Raw genomic sequence first — 18171 nt, forward strand, 5'->3', positions numbered from 1 at the left:
TGGGCTTGGGGTGCGGGGATGGGGAAAAAAATAGAAGAAGACCGACTCACTCATGAGAGCGCAGCGAGAGGGCGGGCGAGGCTGGGCGACACCTTCAGCTTCCCAGGCGCCGGCGAAGTTAATTGCACTGAACTTCAAGTTGTCTTTTCACCCATCAGGAGTGGGCGTTTAAAGGAAGGAGCGCGAGGGAAGAGGAGGAGGACGAGGAGGAGGAGGAGGAGAAGGAGGGGAGCCCCCACGCAGCCAAGCAGGCAGCCTCCTCTCCTCCCTCCCCCACTCTGAACTGCCTAGCAGGCGGCGACCGAGGAGAGAGGAGAGGAGGAAGACAACGCCGACGCGAAGGCGGCGCCCGCTTGCCTTTTCCACCCTCGCGCCAACCACCAGGGCAAGCGAAGTGCCCAAAGCCGGGCTGCCGCCGCCGCCGCCGCCTTTCTCGGCAGTTCTCAGCCACCGCAGCTCACAGGAAACTCTCGCTCTTGCCCTCTCTCTTTCCTTCTCTCTCTCTCTCTTTCCTCCCCTCCTGCCGGGCGAAGCTTCGGAGCTGGAGCGAGCCGGAGAGGCTCGGCGGGGGCCGTCCGGGCTCGCTGGCTCTCCCCCTTGCGGAGGCTGGCCCACGTCGGTGCAGAAGCCGAGAAGAAGCCGCCGCCGCCGCCGCCACTCTCCGAGCTGGCGAGAGGGGAAAGGCTGCGTGCGGGTTGCAAGGAGGAAGAGGCGAAGACGGGTGGAAGCTTGCCTGGAGGGCGGCGGGCTCGCGTCTGTCTCTCTGCCTGTTGTTGTTGTTGTTGTTATTATTATTAATTATTACTATTGTTTTTCGTTCTCCTCTCTTCGCCTTCTCCTCTCGCGGCTCCCGTTTCTGCTCCCCTCTCGCCTTTCCTCGGTTTTTTTTTTTTTCCTTGTTTGGGTGGGGGGACCTGGCTTTGGTTGGAAGAGTGGCTGATGTGTGCGCGCCTCTCTCTGCCTCCCTCGCCGCCCCGGGGAAGGAGGAAGTCAGGTGAGACACACACAATTCCCTCCCAGTCCCCGTGCGACGGGTAGGAGCTAATCACTGTTGTTGGGCTTGTGTTGTTGTTGTTGTTGTTGTTGTTGTTTTAAATGCTATTATCTTTCCCTTCCCCCCTTCGATTTCTTTCCTTCCCACCCCCCTTTCTAAATGCTGCTCCCCTCTTCGCTCCCGGAGAGCAGCGCCCCGCACAGGAGCACCAGATATACTAGGGTCGCTCTACACCCCCCTTATCTCCTCATTTCTCTCTGCCCCCCACTTTTCACAGATCTCCCCCTTCATCCCCCCCCCGTTCGTTTATTCTAATATTTATACAGCACATGCTTAGCTGTCAGCTGCTGCTCACTTCAAACCCGAGAAAAAGCGGGGTGGAAGTCGCGGGGAAGACGATGAGCGAGCAGGGCAGTTTCCGAAAAGGGATCTAACAAAGGTGATCAATATTTTAAGGCTCAGCGCTGATCGGAGGGAAAGAAGCGGCGGGTGACCGTTCCCCGCTCTCGAGCAAATCTAAAAACGCGCCTCTCCTCCAGGCTGGCAGGGTAGAGAAACGCTGAGGTTTGGGTTCGGACGGACGGACAGACGGACAGAGAAAGCTGGGGAAGTGAGAGGGAAACTTGAGCACACATCAGTGGAAGGTGTGTCTTGCTGTGCGGACCAGGAACAAAAGTACTGACGTATCTTTGAAATCTAGGCAGACTACGCAGAAGCCAACTAATATTTTATATTAAAATGGAAAAGTAAAGAGTTTTAAAACTGAATACCTCTCTAGCGTGCTTTGCATAGAGCACGACTTCGGCTAGACGACATTCTACTCTTTTTTAAGCAGCAGCTATTGGGTTTAATTTTGTAGGGTCAGAGTGCATTCTTTCCCATTTGCATCGTTTTGAATATCTTGGTGTACCCTGGAGACAGATTTCCTTAGCTGGGGCACTGTAGTAACTGGTGTGTAAGCAAAGTTCCTGTAAAGTAAACCTGGGAATACAAAGTCAGCCACCCACAAAAACCCTCTAGATAGTTTTGCAGAAATTCAGTATAAATCTACGCTGTTTCTTCTTCTCTTAATTTGTTGTGAATGTATGATTCTTTTTATCAGCAAATACATCTCTAGACATAGTTTGACATGCAATGGATGTCTGGGCAATGACTATGAAGCACACTTTTCCTTAGCAGCTTGATGTAATTATTTTCCATTTTTGAAATTATTATTAAGTATTCTAATAATTAACTCACAAAAGGAGAACTAAGCCTAAAGGTTTCACAATATTCTTGTCTGCCTAGCCCAAAAGATGTCAGGTGGGCACTAGCACATTAAGAATATCAAACATCCAGCTACATTTTAGTTATTCAGTTCAAATTTTGACAAATGCTATGACCTCGGCCCTCTACTGGCTCAGTCCAAGTCCCAATTAAAAACGGCTTTCAGTACTTTCAGAGGATAGTTAGGCTTTTGCAAGCCTTTAAAAACTAGTAGCTTGACAGTTATCACCGAAACGCTTTTCTATTTCTACTGATGTTCCTGATCAAATAAATGTTTGGCACCTCAAGAAAGCATAAAGAATTGATTTGGGATAGCGTAAGAGAGAAGCTACATTGGTGCGGCCCAAGGCGTCCAATAAAAACGGCAAATTGAATCGCATCTAGAAATTAGTAAAAGAAGTCAATGCTTACAAAGCCAGTGTTAAAGCATTGGTGTTTTGTAGCCCATTCCCACCAAAAAATAGATTATTGGGTTTTGAACCTGTTCAAGCTTTCAGAAATAATTGTTTAGTCTTGAGTCTAATGAAAGGTTGCCAAGTCTGTGTTAGATGTTGAGGACCCTGGTCTTCTTACCAGTTTGCACTGGTGAAGTGTCCTATCAGAAACTGCTGCCATTTGTCAAGTTCAAGTTGCTCCTGAAGGCCATGCGTATGAGTGATCAGAGAACAGCATCCTGTACTACAACAAATACTACATATATAATTCTAAAATAATAGAAGTCACTTGTGGGTTGCCATTATTTCACCATGCTGCCCTTTGCATAAATTAGTTCCCCCCTTGTACCCACAGGTGGTGTTAACACATTTAAAGCTGTAAAGTGTTCACATAACGATGGCATGGAGACCATGCCTGTTTATGGACATCAAGAAAAATTCCATGGCGATTGCCCCTGCCTCCTGCAGATTCTGTATCAACTGTGTCATTTCTCTTGGTTTAATAATCACCCCTGCATCATGAGGGATCAGCTGTTCAGCAGTGAAGCCCAACATGGTGACAGAAGTGCTTGAGGTGATATCCATTAGAAGCTGCCTTTGCTGTCAGTGGACAAACAGCCACACTCTAAAAAACAACCAGCTGTTTCTCACAGCACAGCTCAGCTATAGTCCCCTACTTCAAAGTATTCCATTAATGGAGTAGCCCATCTCTAGTTGCTATATACTGCCAAACATACAAGAAGATATTTGAATCTTGTTTCCTGCAGAGGAATTTGGCCTATTTCATAGAACCTCTATGATAGTCCTCAAACTACTTAAAGGGCAAGCAAGTGTATAAAGCATCTTGAGAACTGTAACCATGAAACCAGTATAATTATTTTAAGATACTCTTATTTCTTCAAAACAACCTGTAGACTTTAAGGTATATTTGTTTCATTCATCAATGGTGCATAGCTTGAGATAATGAATAGAAATGACCATATCTGTGACTCCAGATCAACTTTAAGAAACCCTTTGTTCATAACATTTCAAAGAAGTTGAACCTCCCTTCCCTCATTTTGACTAGTTTCAACACCTGCACTTAGCAGATATGGTTCCAAATGCAGATTTAAAGCCTGTTAGCAAGTTAGTAGAAAAGCAATTGAATTGATTGTTCATCTTTCGACATGGAGAGACAATATAAAAGGGTCAGTGCAAAAAGCTTTTTCACACTTCTGCATGAACATTCACATATATACATCTTAAAGTGCTTAGCAAGGTGGATTTCTAGCACTCATTTGAGTGACATTGTTGGTCGATAAATGTTGCTTGTCTGGGCATTCTTGTCAACATCTGTAGACTGAGTGGCCATTGGATATTAACAACTTTTTTATGGCCACTTGCAAAGTATAAACTAACTTTCATACATACCAGTGAACTGTACCTGTAAATATATCTCATAGGAAATCTAAATGGGAAAACTACCAAAATTGGCCTGGGGGAATATGCTTTATCAGAATGAAGCCTTTTAGAATTGATAGTTATACTAATCATTTATTTAGGCTTTGATGATTATAGTCCAGTACTATGGAGTATTCGTGAGTCTGTCTCATGGATCTCAGTGGGATGGACTGCAAAAAGAGTTTTCTAAAAGCTAAGCAATAAACAAACCAATGTGTATGCATAATTCTATATGAGATAAAATTAGTTTGCTCATTTAACACTTTCTAGAAAAAAATACAGATAAGTATAAATTATACTTGGATGTATTTTCTTTCTGATTTTTCAGTTTATTGATTTTAGAGGGATTGCTCTTCTTAATATAACATAGCTGATGAGTTTATGGGTCCAAAACCCTCTGGCATACAAATCCATGTGATACCTATATGTGATAGATATATAGCTTAACAATATGGCAAATACAGATAGTATGTATATTTTATTATCGACCACCATTAGATGGGGAATATATAATATACATTATTTAATCAAGGTCAGCATTAGTCATAGATCAAATATGTTTCAGATGGCTTTGCTTTCATATATAGCCAGATAATGTGATGTTGTTTTGTTAACTCTGTCTGGCTTAACCACATCCTTTGTTGGGCAGTGTTACCACAAACATGAAAGGTGAAAAATATTATTCTCTCGAATGTCAACTTCTCATCCTCTATAAAGACTGGAGATTTTCTGCACATATTTATATTTATTTATTTTATTATTTGTAGCCCTCTCTCTTTTCCTTTTTCAAGGAACCAAAGGTAGCTTACATAGTCTTTTGCATTTTATTCTCATAACAATCCTATGACAGAGAGTAAATTGAGAATCAGTGACTGGCCTAAAGTCACACAGTTACATAGAGAATTGGAGAACAGAATATAGATTTCCACTCTAACACTTACCACTCAGTCACATTAGTTCTCTGGTAGATTTTGATTATCTTCTGTTTAACCTTGCACCTCTTTCAGTCCAATCCTAACTTTCTTCACTTAAAGGTGCTATTGTTCCAAGGAGTATATGGCATTTATTTTAATGATTATTACATTTATATCCTGCATTTTATTCCTCTTGCAAGGAAGACAGTGTGATTTGTATGTGTATCTTGTTTTCCATGAAATCCTCACAACACTGTGAGGTAGGTTAAGGTGAGAGTTAATCACTGGCCCATAGTCAGTAAGCTTCATGACTAAGTGGGAACTAGAACTGGATCTCCTGAGTCCCAGTCCAGCACCCTAACCACTACACAACATTGACACATAATTACATGTATGCATCTGATTTGGGTTGGTACATACACAGTGCTCCAATTTCTTAGCCAAGCTCTAAGGCTAGGAACAGACTCTAGGTTTGTGCTGCCTCTTTCTTCTCGGGTGAATTCTACTGCCTGCCTTTCTTTAGTTGTTTTCATTATTAAGGGTTAGCAACAAGCTTAACCATAGTTAATGCTAATCAGGGCTCCCTATTGAATTTAACTAGAGTTTTGTATTAACAGATTTCAAACCTTGCCTTCAGAATCCTGGTTAATATTTATGGTTAAGGGTGCTGCTGACACAAGCTTTAATCACAGTTAAGGCAGACAACAGGAATTTGTACAAATCTGGATGCAGGAGTCCATATGCAATCCCTTAAAAATAGGTAAGAGATCAAGAGTGTTAGAAGTGCACCAGCCCTTGTAGACTAGATGAAAATAGTGTTATGTGAGACATGGGATAGGTAATGATTATGGGTACTGACTGACATAAATACAGGCTGTGCAGATGGATGTTAGGAGAAAGAGCTCTGTGTCTTTCTTATATAAGCATCAGACCTCCCTGTAACCTCAGTATAAATAGTAGGTATTGGCGAAAAGAGACGACTGGATGGCTATATGGGAGATAAATGCTCCTAACAGCATATTGCACCTCCTTGAATATATTTCTATACTGCATGTTGGGATAGGAGGAAAATTGAATGCTACTGAATCCTACAGGATTCCTCTGGCTGTTGAACTTGCACATTACATGGGTCCCCCCCCCCCCACACACAGTCTTGTAGTTTTAAATTTAAAGACATTTGTGTCTCATGCCTAGAGTCTAGTGTGGATCATGAGTCTCCACATGCAGAAAAGCTGCAGAATTTTTGGAGTGAAAATCTCACACTCCTGAAAATCTCACTCATTTTCAGTAAAGCAACTTTCTAGCCCTTATGGGTATAGATTTGAAAGTATGTGAGCAGCATCTGATCTGAGCCAAAATGTACCAAAATAAGGGGAGGGTCTAATTTTCCTTATATAAGTTTTCAATATACTTTCCCTTCTTGTCACCTGGTATTTTGAAACTGATGTGTTACGCATTTCTATCCCTGCCAGCTACGGACACTGATCAGATTAAAGTAACAGAGTAAAGCAAGAAACAAATGACTGAATAGTTTTCATTTACTATGGAAACATGCAAAAAGCATAGTGTTATGTAAATGCAAAAAGGAGTAACACATTTGTGTTTGTGTGCATGTGACAAATTAGTACCAGTATGCATTTACCAATTGAGACATACATGTAATGTCTATGTGTGTGCCTACACAACTAGAAGGTACAAGGTATGTCACCAGAATTTTGTAATAAGATTTTGAGAATGGAGCGGAAAGAAATACTGGAAAATCAACTTCTTTTGCGCTCATCTGCCAGATGCTGAGTTCATGAATCTGTGCTTTCTGTGCTCTAGCTGATGACATCATAAATGCTTAGAGCTGTGCTGGAAGCAATGTTGAGAAACTGCAGTTCACCTTCATTAGCCCACCAGGAATCCAGGAAGCAGAGGAGATAGGGTACAGTATTGTCAACCCATAACATTCAAAAATGATCGGTTAGGCTCCAGTAAGTCCTTTGGCTCAGAAAAGTGCTTCTGTTTAAGCAATTAAGGTGTTTTCTTGGGCTCATTTTGGAGGAATCATGCCTTCTGTTAAATTGCTATAATTATGAGGTGCTAAAAGAAAATGTTTGTAAATGATCCCTGTGTTCAATAACTGTCTTCTCTAACCTTGTTCAAATTTTTGTATATGAGCTCTGGAATTTCTTTTGGGGGGTCATAGGAAGTTCACCCAAGACTGTATTATTGGATATTAACTTCTTTGGATACAATGCAATTTAAACTGATAAAGCAAAAGCCTGTCTGACTGGTTTTGCATGCGGTAGGTTCTTGCTCAATTTTTTTTATAAAGGCATAAGAGTCTTTAAAGGGTGTAGGAGCTGAAAATTGAATGCATTCACAGGAACATTTCTCATATCATAGTGCCAGTCTTTGCAGTATTACCTATGTTAAGCTGCTATGCCATAGAGATGGGGTGACCATGTCAGTCAAATGTTTGTGTTCAACTTCAATATGGGTTTCACAACTGTGGAAAACTCACTGGTGTGAATTTGTTGACATTTGTTAAGGAGAGAGACTTCATGGAGCTATGCAGTAACTGAAACAGGATATAGAAAAACTAGCTCTAGTCATCTGTGCTGCAAACTTCAACCGGCACGACTTTTCACTAGGATCCATGAGAACTGGAGTTTGGATGCTGAAAACGACCTGTTAGATATTCTTTTCTGCTCTATATTACAAGTCTAAAGGTTGGAGGGTAGAGAAGAGAAAATGGCACAATTAAGTTGGTTTGTGGGACAGACATTACCCCAGATAATTTGAAACAAGCCCATGGCTTTTCAGTAGTAACAAAAAAATCCTTCCGTTCTTACTGAACAGTGATCATCAGCTAATTTGTCACATTCATTAAGAAGCAATAACTGCCAGTTATTCCTGATTGGTCCTTTTATTTGATCTGGTAGTAACTGAAGTGTGAAAGAGCCTGTGCCCACTTACTAATCTTCTCAGCCATTCAGTTGCAAAACAGGGTCTGTACTATCAACTATATGTTCAAAAAGCCAATGGCATTTTAGAATTCACACAGTTGCTTTCTGTAGGCCTGGATTACATTATATCCATACATGTTGATCAAAAGAAGTTGTGCTGCTATTGAGTAGGCTTACCAGCTGCTATCAGAAACAAGTATTTAGTGGCAAATGTGAATGGAACATTGAAGAAAGAAGCAACATGCAAAAGTAAAACTTGATTTAATGTATCTTCAGTGTTTATTTCTCAAAAGTATAATTAGCTAGCTTTAATAATGTGTTTACATATGTCAAAGATGGACTTTTTATTCAGAAGAAGGGTGTGTGAAGATGTTTATGTAAAAGAGTTCAAAAAAGTACTCTTGATAAAAATAGTAATTTACTGCAGTGCCCTGAACGCTCCTAAAATCTGCTCCAGAGAGTTGGAAGACCAGTAGACTGGGTGGCATTGCAGGAGGGCTGCACTGGAGAGGAGAGGATGGAGATGTTCCAACAAGCTTGCATGATGGTGGCTCCAAGCTTTAGCATACATATAGAATGGAAAATTTGTTACCGGGAAAGGTGATAAAACCACTCAGGTTGACAAAAATGTGAACTCATCAGCTTATATGTGCACGCACGTGTTTGTCACTTCCTTAGCAGTTCAGTGGAGGGCCCCTAGATCAACCAGGCAGAAGGTATTACTGAGCTAATCCATACTTTCTTCCTTAATGAGTTTTGTGTGTTATTAGAAAAGATGGAAGAAGCAGGGGAAAAACATGGGCATATCACAAATGGAAAGCGATGTCGCCTGGAAACTCCATGCATCTGCAAAATTCCATGAATTGGGCAAGTTCATGGTGCAATAAAACACTTGCCTGAACTCACTTTCAGTGCATTGCATCCATTGTTGATGTGTTTGCTATTTTTATTTTGCTGGTTAACTCATAAAGGGTAAACATGTACTTCTTTGTTTCAGACTGCTTCTTTTCATACTCTTATGAGATTTCTGACCATAACAATATAATATGATATAATGAGAGCAGCTGGGACCCTAGGGTTTGGCTCATTTGCTTAACATTCTCTTCTAAAAGGGATGGTAAGGTCTGTTGACTTTTTGATGTGGTTGAACTGTGTTTCTGAGAAGAGTGTCAGGAACTGTTGAAAAGAAAAGGAATTTAACATTGACGTCTTCATGATTGTAGGGGCTCTTTTCTGATTTGCAGTGCTTAAACAGAAAACTGCACGTGAGAAAGAATAACAGGACACACAATTTTACAGTCCATTGTATTTATTTTATTACAGATTTGTTATTGGAACAAGCCCTGACCAGTACTCACATTGTCTAAGACTGGAGAAATACTTTCATCATACATAAACGTGTTCATTTTTTAAAAAATCCTCATTCCTGATATATAGAATAGCTTGATTTGGTTGTTCTTTGCATTAAAATACCATTTCAGTTAAAGAGGGCTGGATTATTCTTATTTGTACTTTATCAAATGATACTTTATGAACTAATGTTACCAATTTTTAAAAAAATACTGAAATTATTTTGAGTTATTCTTAGTGGGCAATCATCATGGGCAATATTGCTGCATATCAACTTACTTGAATATTACACTTTTTAAGAAGGCTGTCTCAAGCTGAACATTACATGAAACTGCTGAATAAGGTCATCCAGAGTTTTGGAGTGTGTTGCCATCAATATGCTGATGATACACAGCTCTATTTCTCCTTCTCATTGTCAGCAGGTGAGGCTGTGGATGTACCAAACCAGTGCCCGGCTGCAACAACGGAATGGGTGAGGGATAACACAATGAAGCGAAGTCCACGCAAGACTAAGATCCTGTTGGTGGATAGCTTTTTGACCAGATGGAAGGAATTCAACCTATTCTAGATGGGGTTCCACTCCCTTTCAAGGAGCAGGACCATAGCTTGTACATGCTCCTTGAGCCATCTTGGTCACTTGAGGTGCTTCAGTAGCATGGAGTGCCTTCTATCAGCTTCAACTACTGGCCCATGTACCCTCCTACCTAGAGAGAGAGTAATCTATGCTCAGTAATCATAGAGTAATCTATGTCAGTAATCTATGCTCAGTAATTGCTAGATTACTGCAGTTGTAATCTAGTACACTACATGGGGCAGCCCTTGTTTTTAAAATGCAGCTTGTGCAAAATGTCATTAGTAACAGTGATCAGACAGGTTCATTGCATTTCATTCATTCTAGCTGAATTACTTTGGCTGCCTATATGCTTCTGAGTCCAATTCTAGGAGCTGGTTTTAACCTATAAAGTCCTACATTGCTTGGGACTACAAGACCTAATGGACCACCTCTCCTCATAACTCAGATGCTATGATCAAAATCAGGTGTCTGCCTTCCAAGGGAGGCTTATTTAGAGAAGGATCATTTCAGGGTTAGCCCCCAGTTATGGAACAGGCTCTCCACTGGGGACCACCTGACCCCAATTTCAATATCTTGTTGGTGCCAGGTTAAGACTGTTTTCTACCACAGGGTATTCAGTTAGTTACTAGTATGCAGTATTGGGGCTTTGCTAGCTACAAAACAGATCAATCTTACAATTTAAACTTTATTTGGTTTAATTTTTGGTTCAAAATTGGTTCAAAATAGAGCTGCCAGGTTGCTGACGGGGACTGGACGTTATGCTTACATGACTCCAGTTCTCCGTCAGCTTCACTGGCTTCCCATTGAAGTCCGGGCCCAATTCAAGGTGTTGGTGATGACCTATAAAGCCCTAAACGGCTTGGGTACTGGTTACCTGAAGGAGCGCTTACATCCATATATGCCCAGCTGCCCCCTGAGATCGGCGGGAGAGGCCCTTCTCTGGGAACCCTCCGTGAAAGAAATTAGGAGGGTGGCTACTCGGAGGAGGGCTTTCTCAGCGGTGGCGCCTAAGTTACGGAATTTGCTCCCCAGAGAGGTCCGTCTGGCGTCGTCGTTATTTGTTTTTCGGCGTCAGGCGAAGACCTTTTTATTCAAGCAGCATTTTAAATATTAATATTATTGAATTTTTCTGGCCAGGGCGGCTTATTTTATATTGTATATTTGTAATTTATTTTAATGTATGTATTTTAAAATGTTATTTAACTTATTTGTTGTAAGCCGCCCCGAGGCTTCGGCGAATGGGGCGGCATAAAAATGTTTTAATAAATAAATAAATAAATTTTGTATGGTCATCTTTTATGGTATTTGTATTGCTGTTTCTATTTTTATTGTATTTTATTTGTTGTAAACCAGACAGCTTCAGCTATTGGGTGGTATAGAAATAAAATAAAATAAATGAACAAACAAAACAATAGTTTCTATTCTGTAGTGAAGAAGCAGATATTTAGAAAAGTGTCCAGATTGGCAAGAATGAAGTACTACTACAGTGATGTCTCCAAATGAAAAACCTTTACAGACATTTACTTCTATTAGACAAGAGGTGTACTAAACATGTCTAAACTTCCCCTTGCTCCTATGACAGCAAAGTTATGGGTTGAGTAAGGTTTTGCCCTACCTTAAGTATGTCTCTAATAGAAGCCCATTTATTTTGTCCATAGAATTCAACCACAGTTGGGGACCTATTAAAACTCTGACACTACCTACTCTAGTGCTGCTGACACAGTACCGAATCCTTATTTTTGGCAAGGACTAGCTTACTTTTTACCATAAAATGAAATTTGCACTGTTTACTTACATGAAATTACTAACTTCAGAAAACGTGTACTTGAATCGTTGAGGAGGATGCTTGGACCCCACAGAAACACCTGAACACAATTAGGAGGAAAAGAACCTTTAGTACTCTTGTATTCAATGATAATCTCCAAGGTTGTTCTGCACTATCTGGAAATGGAAGAATGCTCACATGATCACAGAGGCTGATGGCACTGCCTTATTTTACTCATAATTTACTCCTGCCTTTGCTGAGGTCTTAAGAGCATAGAAGCTGCCTTGCTGGATCTAACCAAAGGTATATTGGCTTAGCACTCCTCCTCCAACAATGGACATAAAGATGCCTCTGAAGTCTTTCAAGCAGGCCATACAGGAGGAGATGCCATTCTCTGCTGATAGACCCAGAATCATCATATCCTCAGTGTTCTTCTCTGTGGAGCACTCTTCTCTGAGGTAGCACTCTTTTTTTCCCCAGTGGGTAGATTTTGACAGTTCAGTTATTTATACAGGCATTTATTACTCAGCCTTCAGCTTGGCATGCAGAGTGGCATGCAGCGTATGGCATAAGATGCAAGCAAATGGTATGAAACAATAACATTGCAACAGTTTTAAAAAAAATCAGCTAAATGCATTAATCAAAAAGCCTGGACATAGGGAAGTTCTGATATGGCACCAAAATAGAGAATAAAAATATCAGCAGATGAACCACCTTAGAAAAAGTGTGCCACAACTGAGGAGGCCATGTCTCCCATCACTAGCAGCCTAATTTCAGGCTACAACATATGAAACTAGGCCTTAATGCTGGGAAAGTTCACAAAAGGGCAGCAGCCCTTTAGGCGCCTGGTCCCAAGCTCTTCCAAAGTAATAGGTCCTGCTTTTGGAATATGTTATACTTTATCTGTCATGAAAGTATAAGAATGAGATGTACATTATTTTTGCAGAGTATGGTGTAGCATGTGTATAACATTTTCTCCACAATGCTTGTAGGAAATGGTGGTTCCCTTACTGAAGCTACCCTACAGCCATGGGTGAGACTGTTGATCCACCATTCTTGAGTGCTAAAGAGTGTTAAAATGGGGATGGGAGGTGGGGATAAACTAGCATATGTTTAGACTGATAGTAGCTGGGTGATTAGGTGGATACTCAATTACACACTTGAAAAGTTCTGGCTTTGAAACCTGCTTGTTCCTACATAAGCCTCTGTTCATCAAACTTAATTAATACTTTGCTCTGTTGGTTTAAGAAAGCAAGATCATTGAGTATGCGAGTCACTGGCATGCCTTAATCACTGTCTTGCCTCTATTAGCTGGACAGGTCTTTTATTTATTCTAAAGTGAATAAATCATGAAGAAAATGAAAAACTTCAAAATGCTGTTTTATCCATTTGGATTATTTCAGTGTTTCTCCAGATCTTTATAGTTCAGTGCTATAAAGCTTACTCAGAGAAACAAGTGACACTGAATACAATGGGGCTTACTCCCAGGTAACTGCATCAAATTACAGTCTCAGACTTGAACTCCAACAGGATCCTGAGCAGTTTTTGTCCCTCTTTCGATTGCTACTCTCATTGCCCATAACATTGTTTTATGATCAAAGAAGGTTGAGGAAAAAGTGGAGCAAGGATAATAGTCTCTCTTTCGTAGTCTCTGTGGGATTGGTCTTTTCATAAGTGTCTTGAACTTGACCTCTTTTGAAAGGCGCAGAGGTCCAACACACATTTTAAAAGTTATATTTAAATTTATTATTTTTTTAATTCTGCAAAGCCATTTATTAACAGACCCTCAAAACTCAGAGCATAAATTTTTCAGGATGGTGCAGAATAGAAGCTGATGGACAAAGCAAAGAAGTTTAACAAATGCCCTGAACTCACATTCTCTGTTTTCAAAAGATACCATTTTGATAACAAAGGCTCACTTGATTTTTTTAAAAAAACTTTATTATGATTTAATCCCCAGTCTGCTATGTATAAAAATATAATTGAATAAAAAGGAGTCTTTTTTTCACAACACACCCCTCATTATAAAAGTGTTCTTGGTAGTGAGGCATTGGGGGGTGTTAGAAAGATTTACAGTAACAATATAAGTGGCTATAATGAACTTGGGAGCTAGGGAGTGTTGTTATGACAGAGATCCTCAGGCCATTCTACCAGCACAAATATTTAGGGACACAATCTCCTTTCAATGAATATGTATACTAATATTAACATGAGCAGTAATTACAGGTACTCAATATAAATGATATTTTGTTTATTTTTATTTATGGAGAATAGTGCTTATTAAAGGTATTAGCACTAGAGATTAAAGTCATCTGTCCAGAAAAATAAGGTCATCAGTGGCAGCAGGAGTGTTACATTTCCACATTCTATTTATATTTTCAGAATGGCTTGGGATACTCTGTATATTCCAAATTTTATTCAGCCTTCTAGTATAACTGAGATGGGGGGCCTTGTTTGCATCGGCTTTTACTGAAGACTAGAGCTTATTGCCATGGTCATCACTGTGTTCACTGATAACAGCTATGAATCTTCAAAGCGTATTATGGCCCTGCAGAAAAGTGTATAAGTTGGAAGAGGGGCAAATCCACAGTGAAGCTGATTATACAACACACGTGCTTCAGGTGGGAGGCAGACCTCTAGTCCATGGCCTGATACATCACAGTTATGCACTGTGATTTGCTGACTTCACTAAAGCATGACTTTTGTCCTCCATGGAGAAGAAACAGTTCCTACCACATTTAGACATGAACCTGGCTAACTTGTCAACCACCACATTCTTGGTGGGGGGCCAGATGTGCCTGACCAGGCCTCAAAACTGATTCTTCCAACAACATCAACAACTTACAAAGAAAGAAGGGTGGGTCTTCTTTTTTCATCCCCAAGTGATCTTGGGAGGCTTTATGGGATTTGAGTCTATGGAAGAATATCAGAGGATCCCTTGTGCACACCACCACAATTTAGTTGAAAGAAGGGAAATACAGGGATACTAGCAAGGAAATCTCTTTACATTAATGGGTCAGAGTGAGCCAATTAATTTGATATAAAAGGTCAGGCTCACTTGTGGGCTTATGGAATTAGGAGACATGCTCTTGCTGACTAAAGATAGCCCCATACTCAACTGCTAACAAGCCTGGAACTAAAAACTTCCACCAAAACCTGAATTCAATTAATTGTTCAAGCTTGCGTCAGCACATTTGATCAGATTGGCCTGTGGTGAAATCTCACACAGCATTTTCATTGTGGACAAAATATAGCAATAGATGATTCAGGCTGGGGGGAAATGCGCACCCAACCATAAGTAAAACATTGAGAACTGGTTAACATGTTAAGATATTTTAATTTAAAGACAATTACTATAATAAGTTGTCAGGTTTGAGAAGAAACAACTTTCTCATTCTTTTTGCCCCCTCTTACTAAAAAGAGCAGAACAATAATTATATTGGAATTTCTCTTGGGGAGCTATGCTAAATAGTAAACCATAGTTCCCATAGCTCTCAAGATACTGTTAAAAGATGTGATAACATGACTTCTACTACTTTACTATGGCTTACTTTATATGGAAAACCCTTATAGACAGGAAGTATCGAGTCTTTTGGTAACAGGAGATAGTTTCCTAGCAAGAAAATATTACTAGCAGTCTGTAAATTTACTACTGGTGTGTATTATTGGCTTGCATGAATTTGCTTATGGTAAATACCAGTTCTCTGTTAATTTATCTATTAGATTATAGTGCAAGATATTTTGCTGGTATTTTGTGTTTCCCCTTCTGATTGTGGAAGCATATTTAATTATTTTTTAAAAACCCAAAATGTAATAGTGGAAGTTTTTCAGAGGTCTGGAATCCATTTAAGAGCTGGTTGATGATTCACATATGCTGTGGTGAATTTATTTTTTGTGTTTCAATATCAGAACAAGGTGTTATTTACTAGAATCCTTTTGGGTGGATATATTTATGGCTAATTATTTTACTTCAAAATCATACTCTAAGGACCCACTTATGATCTGTCCAGTTTCATCATTTTGTTTAATATCCAGTTTGCTAATATATAGGCACTCTGAGTTTCAATATTGTATGAGAATGCAAGATTTGAACAAATAAATGTCCCAAGTTGGAAAGATGAAGAATATCAGATATGAAGTTACATTCTAGATTTCTAAGAAGTAACTTGGGCTAGGAATGCTATATCTACAAATCAAAAAGGATTCGGTTAAATTGCATTCCCTCTGTGGAATTAAACTGGTTTAAATCCAACTGCTCTAATTTAGTTTTGTAGTTTATTCTTCAGGTTATTAATTCATAATATTTAACTTGAGACCATCTTCCTTTTGGTTTCTCTACATTAATGGACTCTCTGAGTAATGTAGTAATATATTCTGGCTAATGGCATCACTTCAAAGAATCTCTCTTCTGGTTTCCTACCATTGTGGCATTACTTGCAGTGAAAGCTCAATTTGAAAAGAGGTGAGAAAAGGCAGTGTGTCCTTCACAATTACCCTAGAGTTCTTTTCTAATTGAATTTGCCTCAGCCTTCAATTTGCTGCTTGTTCAGATAAACTAGTCTGACCAGAAAGAGTTATCCCCATAAAGTTGAGGATAACTGATCCCTAAGTTCAACATTTAAATTGCTTTTTCAAAGGTTAGAAGGTGAGCAAGGCACAACTATAAACTCCTTAAGATATATGACTATTATAAATTAGCTAGAATTTGTTTGCTTTATATATCAATGCTCAGATACTGAGGTAGATCAGAAAATAAAAATAAGCTGTCTTTGAGCTTGAAGAGTGAAAAAGTATCAATGGTTGTGTCACTATTTTCTTCCAGTCTGCTCTCCAAATTCAAAGTTTCTCCCTCCCTTTATCTTGCTCATTCACTCTCTCTTTCTGTCTTTCTTTGTGCACTTTTTACACCTCCTGTCCACATATGAACATAATATCTTGTAAGGACAAGTAGACTCAGAATAAGTTTGATAAGTACAAGTTAGAAGTCAGAAGTAATAACAAGAAGCATTTTCTTTTACCACTGAAGTATGAGGTCAGCGTTTGTTATTGATGTATACATTATTATCACTGAGACTGCCAAGTAAACCCTTGTGGTAGCTTACAGATTGTTTTACTGTTGCTTTAAACTGCAAGAGAATTCAGCCAGCAGGTACATTTAAAAGGAGGTTTTCATGCTGGAACTAAAAATAAGGAACTTCTGTTGATTTCATTTCATTTCATTTCATTTATTATTGTTAAATTTATATTCCACAGACCAATCGTCCAACTGGACTCCCTGGGTGGATTTGTTTTATTTACCCAGAGGTCTAATCAACATTTACAACCTTTGGCATAAGAACAATGCCAAGCTATGTCAAAAACATAACTGACGGTAAACAATTTGCATATCTCACTAAATGTGCATTCCCACACCCATGTTTGTCCAGGAAATACAAAGCTGGGATTGGGAGAATTTGCTGCATACAGTGGGGAGATAGCAGGAAGTTACACTCTTTCCAAGCTCATAAATTCTCTCCTGAAAATACTCCTCTGTCCTCCAATGCCATTTTGTACTTAGCTGGATTGTCCTGAATTCAAACTTGTTAAAAAAGATAGGATTGTATGGACAGCAGTCAGTGGAAGAATGACTACAGGAAAAAACTAGCAAATATGGAAGGTGTTAAGCACCTCAGTCCTGACTACAAATTCATGCTTTATATACTTTCTAGTTCCCATGTTTGCACCATGAGGCAAAACCAGTAATGTGAGCCATGCATTTATGTTTTATTGTGTGGCTCTTCTCTATGTTTTCCTGTGCTCAAACTGCAAAGAGATGCAACTTCTGAGACACCTAGACTTGCATGAATCTCTGATTAGCTTGCACACTTGCAGTTGAAACCAAGATGAAAAAGAGTTGAAGGGGGAAGCAATTTAAATGGAAAGTTAATGTTAATATGGAAGTCAGACTCATATCAAAATGTTGCAGTGCTCCTGCTCATGTCTGCCTAGCTGTAACTCTGTCTTCTCTGAGGATACTTCATTCCATTCCCCTTCTCACCCTGTTCTACATTCCTCCCATCCCAACAATCAGTCAACATTCCATAGTGCTGGGCATGTTCAGTCTTCACTGGGCTGTTTAAGGGTCTCCCATAGGGTTCTGCATGGTTGTTGTGATTTTGGCTACATAAGTCCTGTCCCTTGAAAAATCAAGTGTGCTATTAGTATATTATTTGCCCCAATTAGTTAAGATCTTCAGAAGATTCAGACAGCAGCCCTATGGTTCCTGGGAGAGCATCCCAGGGACCATAAGATTTTTTTTTTAAATCCTCAGAGAGCAGAGTCAGGGGATTCAGTTCCTTTCCCCACCTCCTTGTGGCACTGATTGCTGAGGCTAGCAAAGCAACCTGGCAGGAGGAAAGGGGGTGTTCAGTGGGTGAGGACAGGATAGAGAACAGGATCAGGATACAAGATATCCTGAGTCTCCTCCAGCATCCTTTTCCC

General features: G+C 39.9%; 1 protein-coding gene across 2 annotated transcripts in view; it reads right to left on the reverse strand.

The window, feature by feature from the left end:
* SATB1 (SATB homeobox 1) overlaps nt 1-590 on the reverse strand; it is a 129504-nt gene extending 128914 nt beyond the window's left edge. For both annotated transcript variants that reach the window (XM_044449397.1, XM_044449392.1), the window contains exon 1: nt 51-590. In XM_044449397.1, coding sequence (XP_044305332.1) covers nt 51-54 — 4 coding nt within the window. In that variant the 5' untranslated portion in view covers nt 55-590. The remainder of the gene's footprint in view (nt 1-50) is intronic.
* Nucleotides 591-18171: the final 17581 nt, after the last annotated feature.

The sequence above is a fragment of the Varanus komodoensis genome, unplaced genomic scaffold, assembly GCF_004798865.1.
Source record: "Varanus komodoensis strain SLA01 unplaced genomic scaffold, ASM479886v1 scaffold58, whole genome shotgun sequence".
Lineage (NCBI taxonomy): Eukaryota > Metazoa > Chordata > Lepidosauria > Squamata > Varanidae > Varanus > Varanus komodoensis.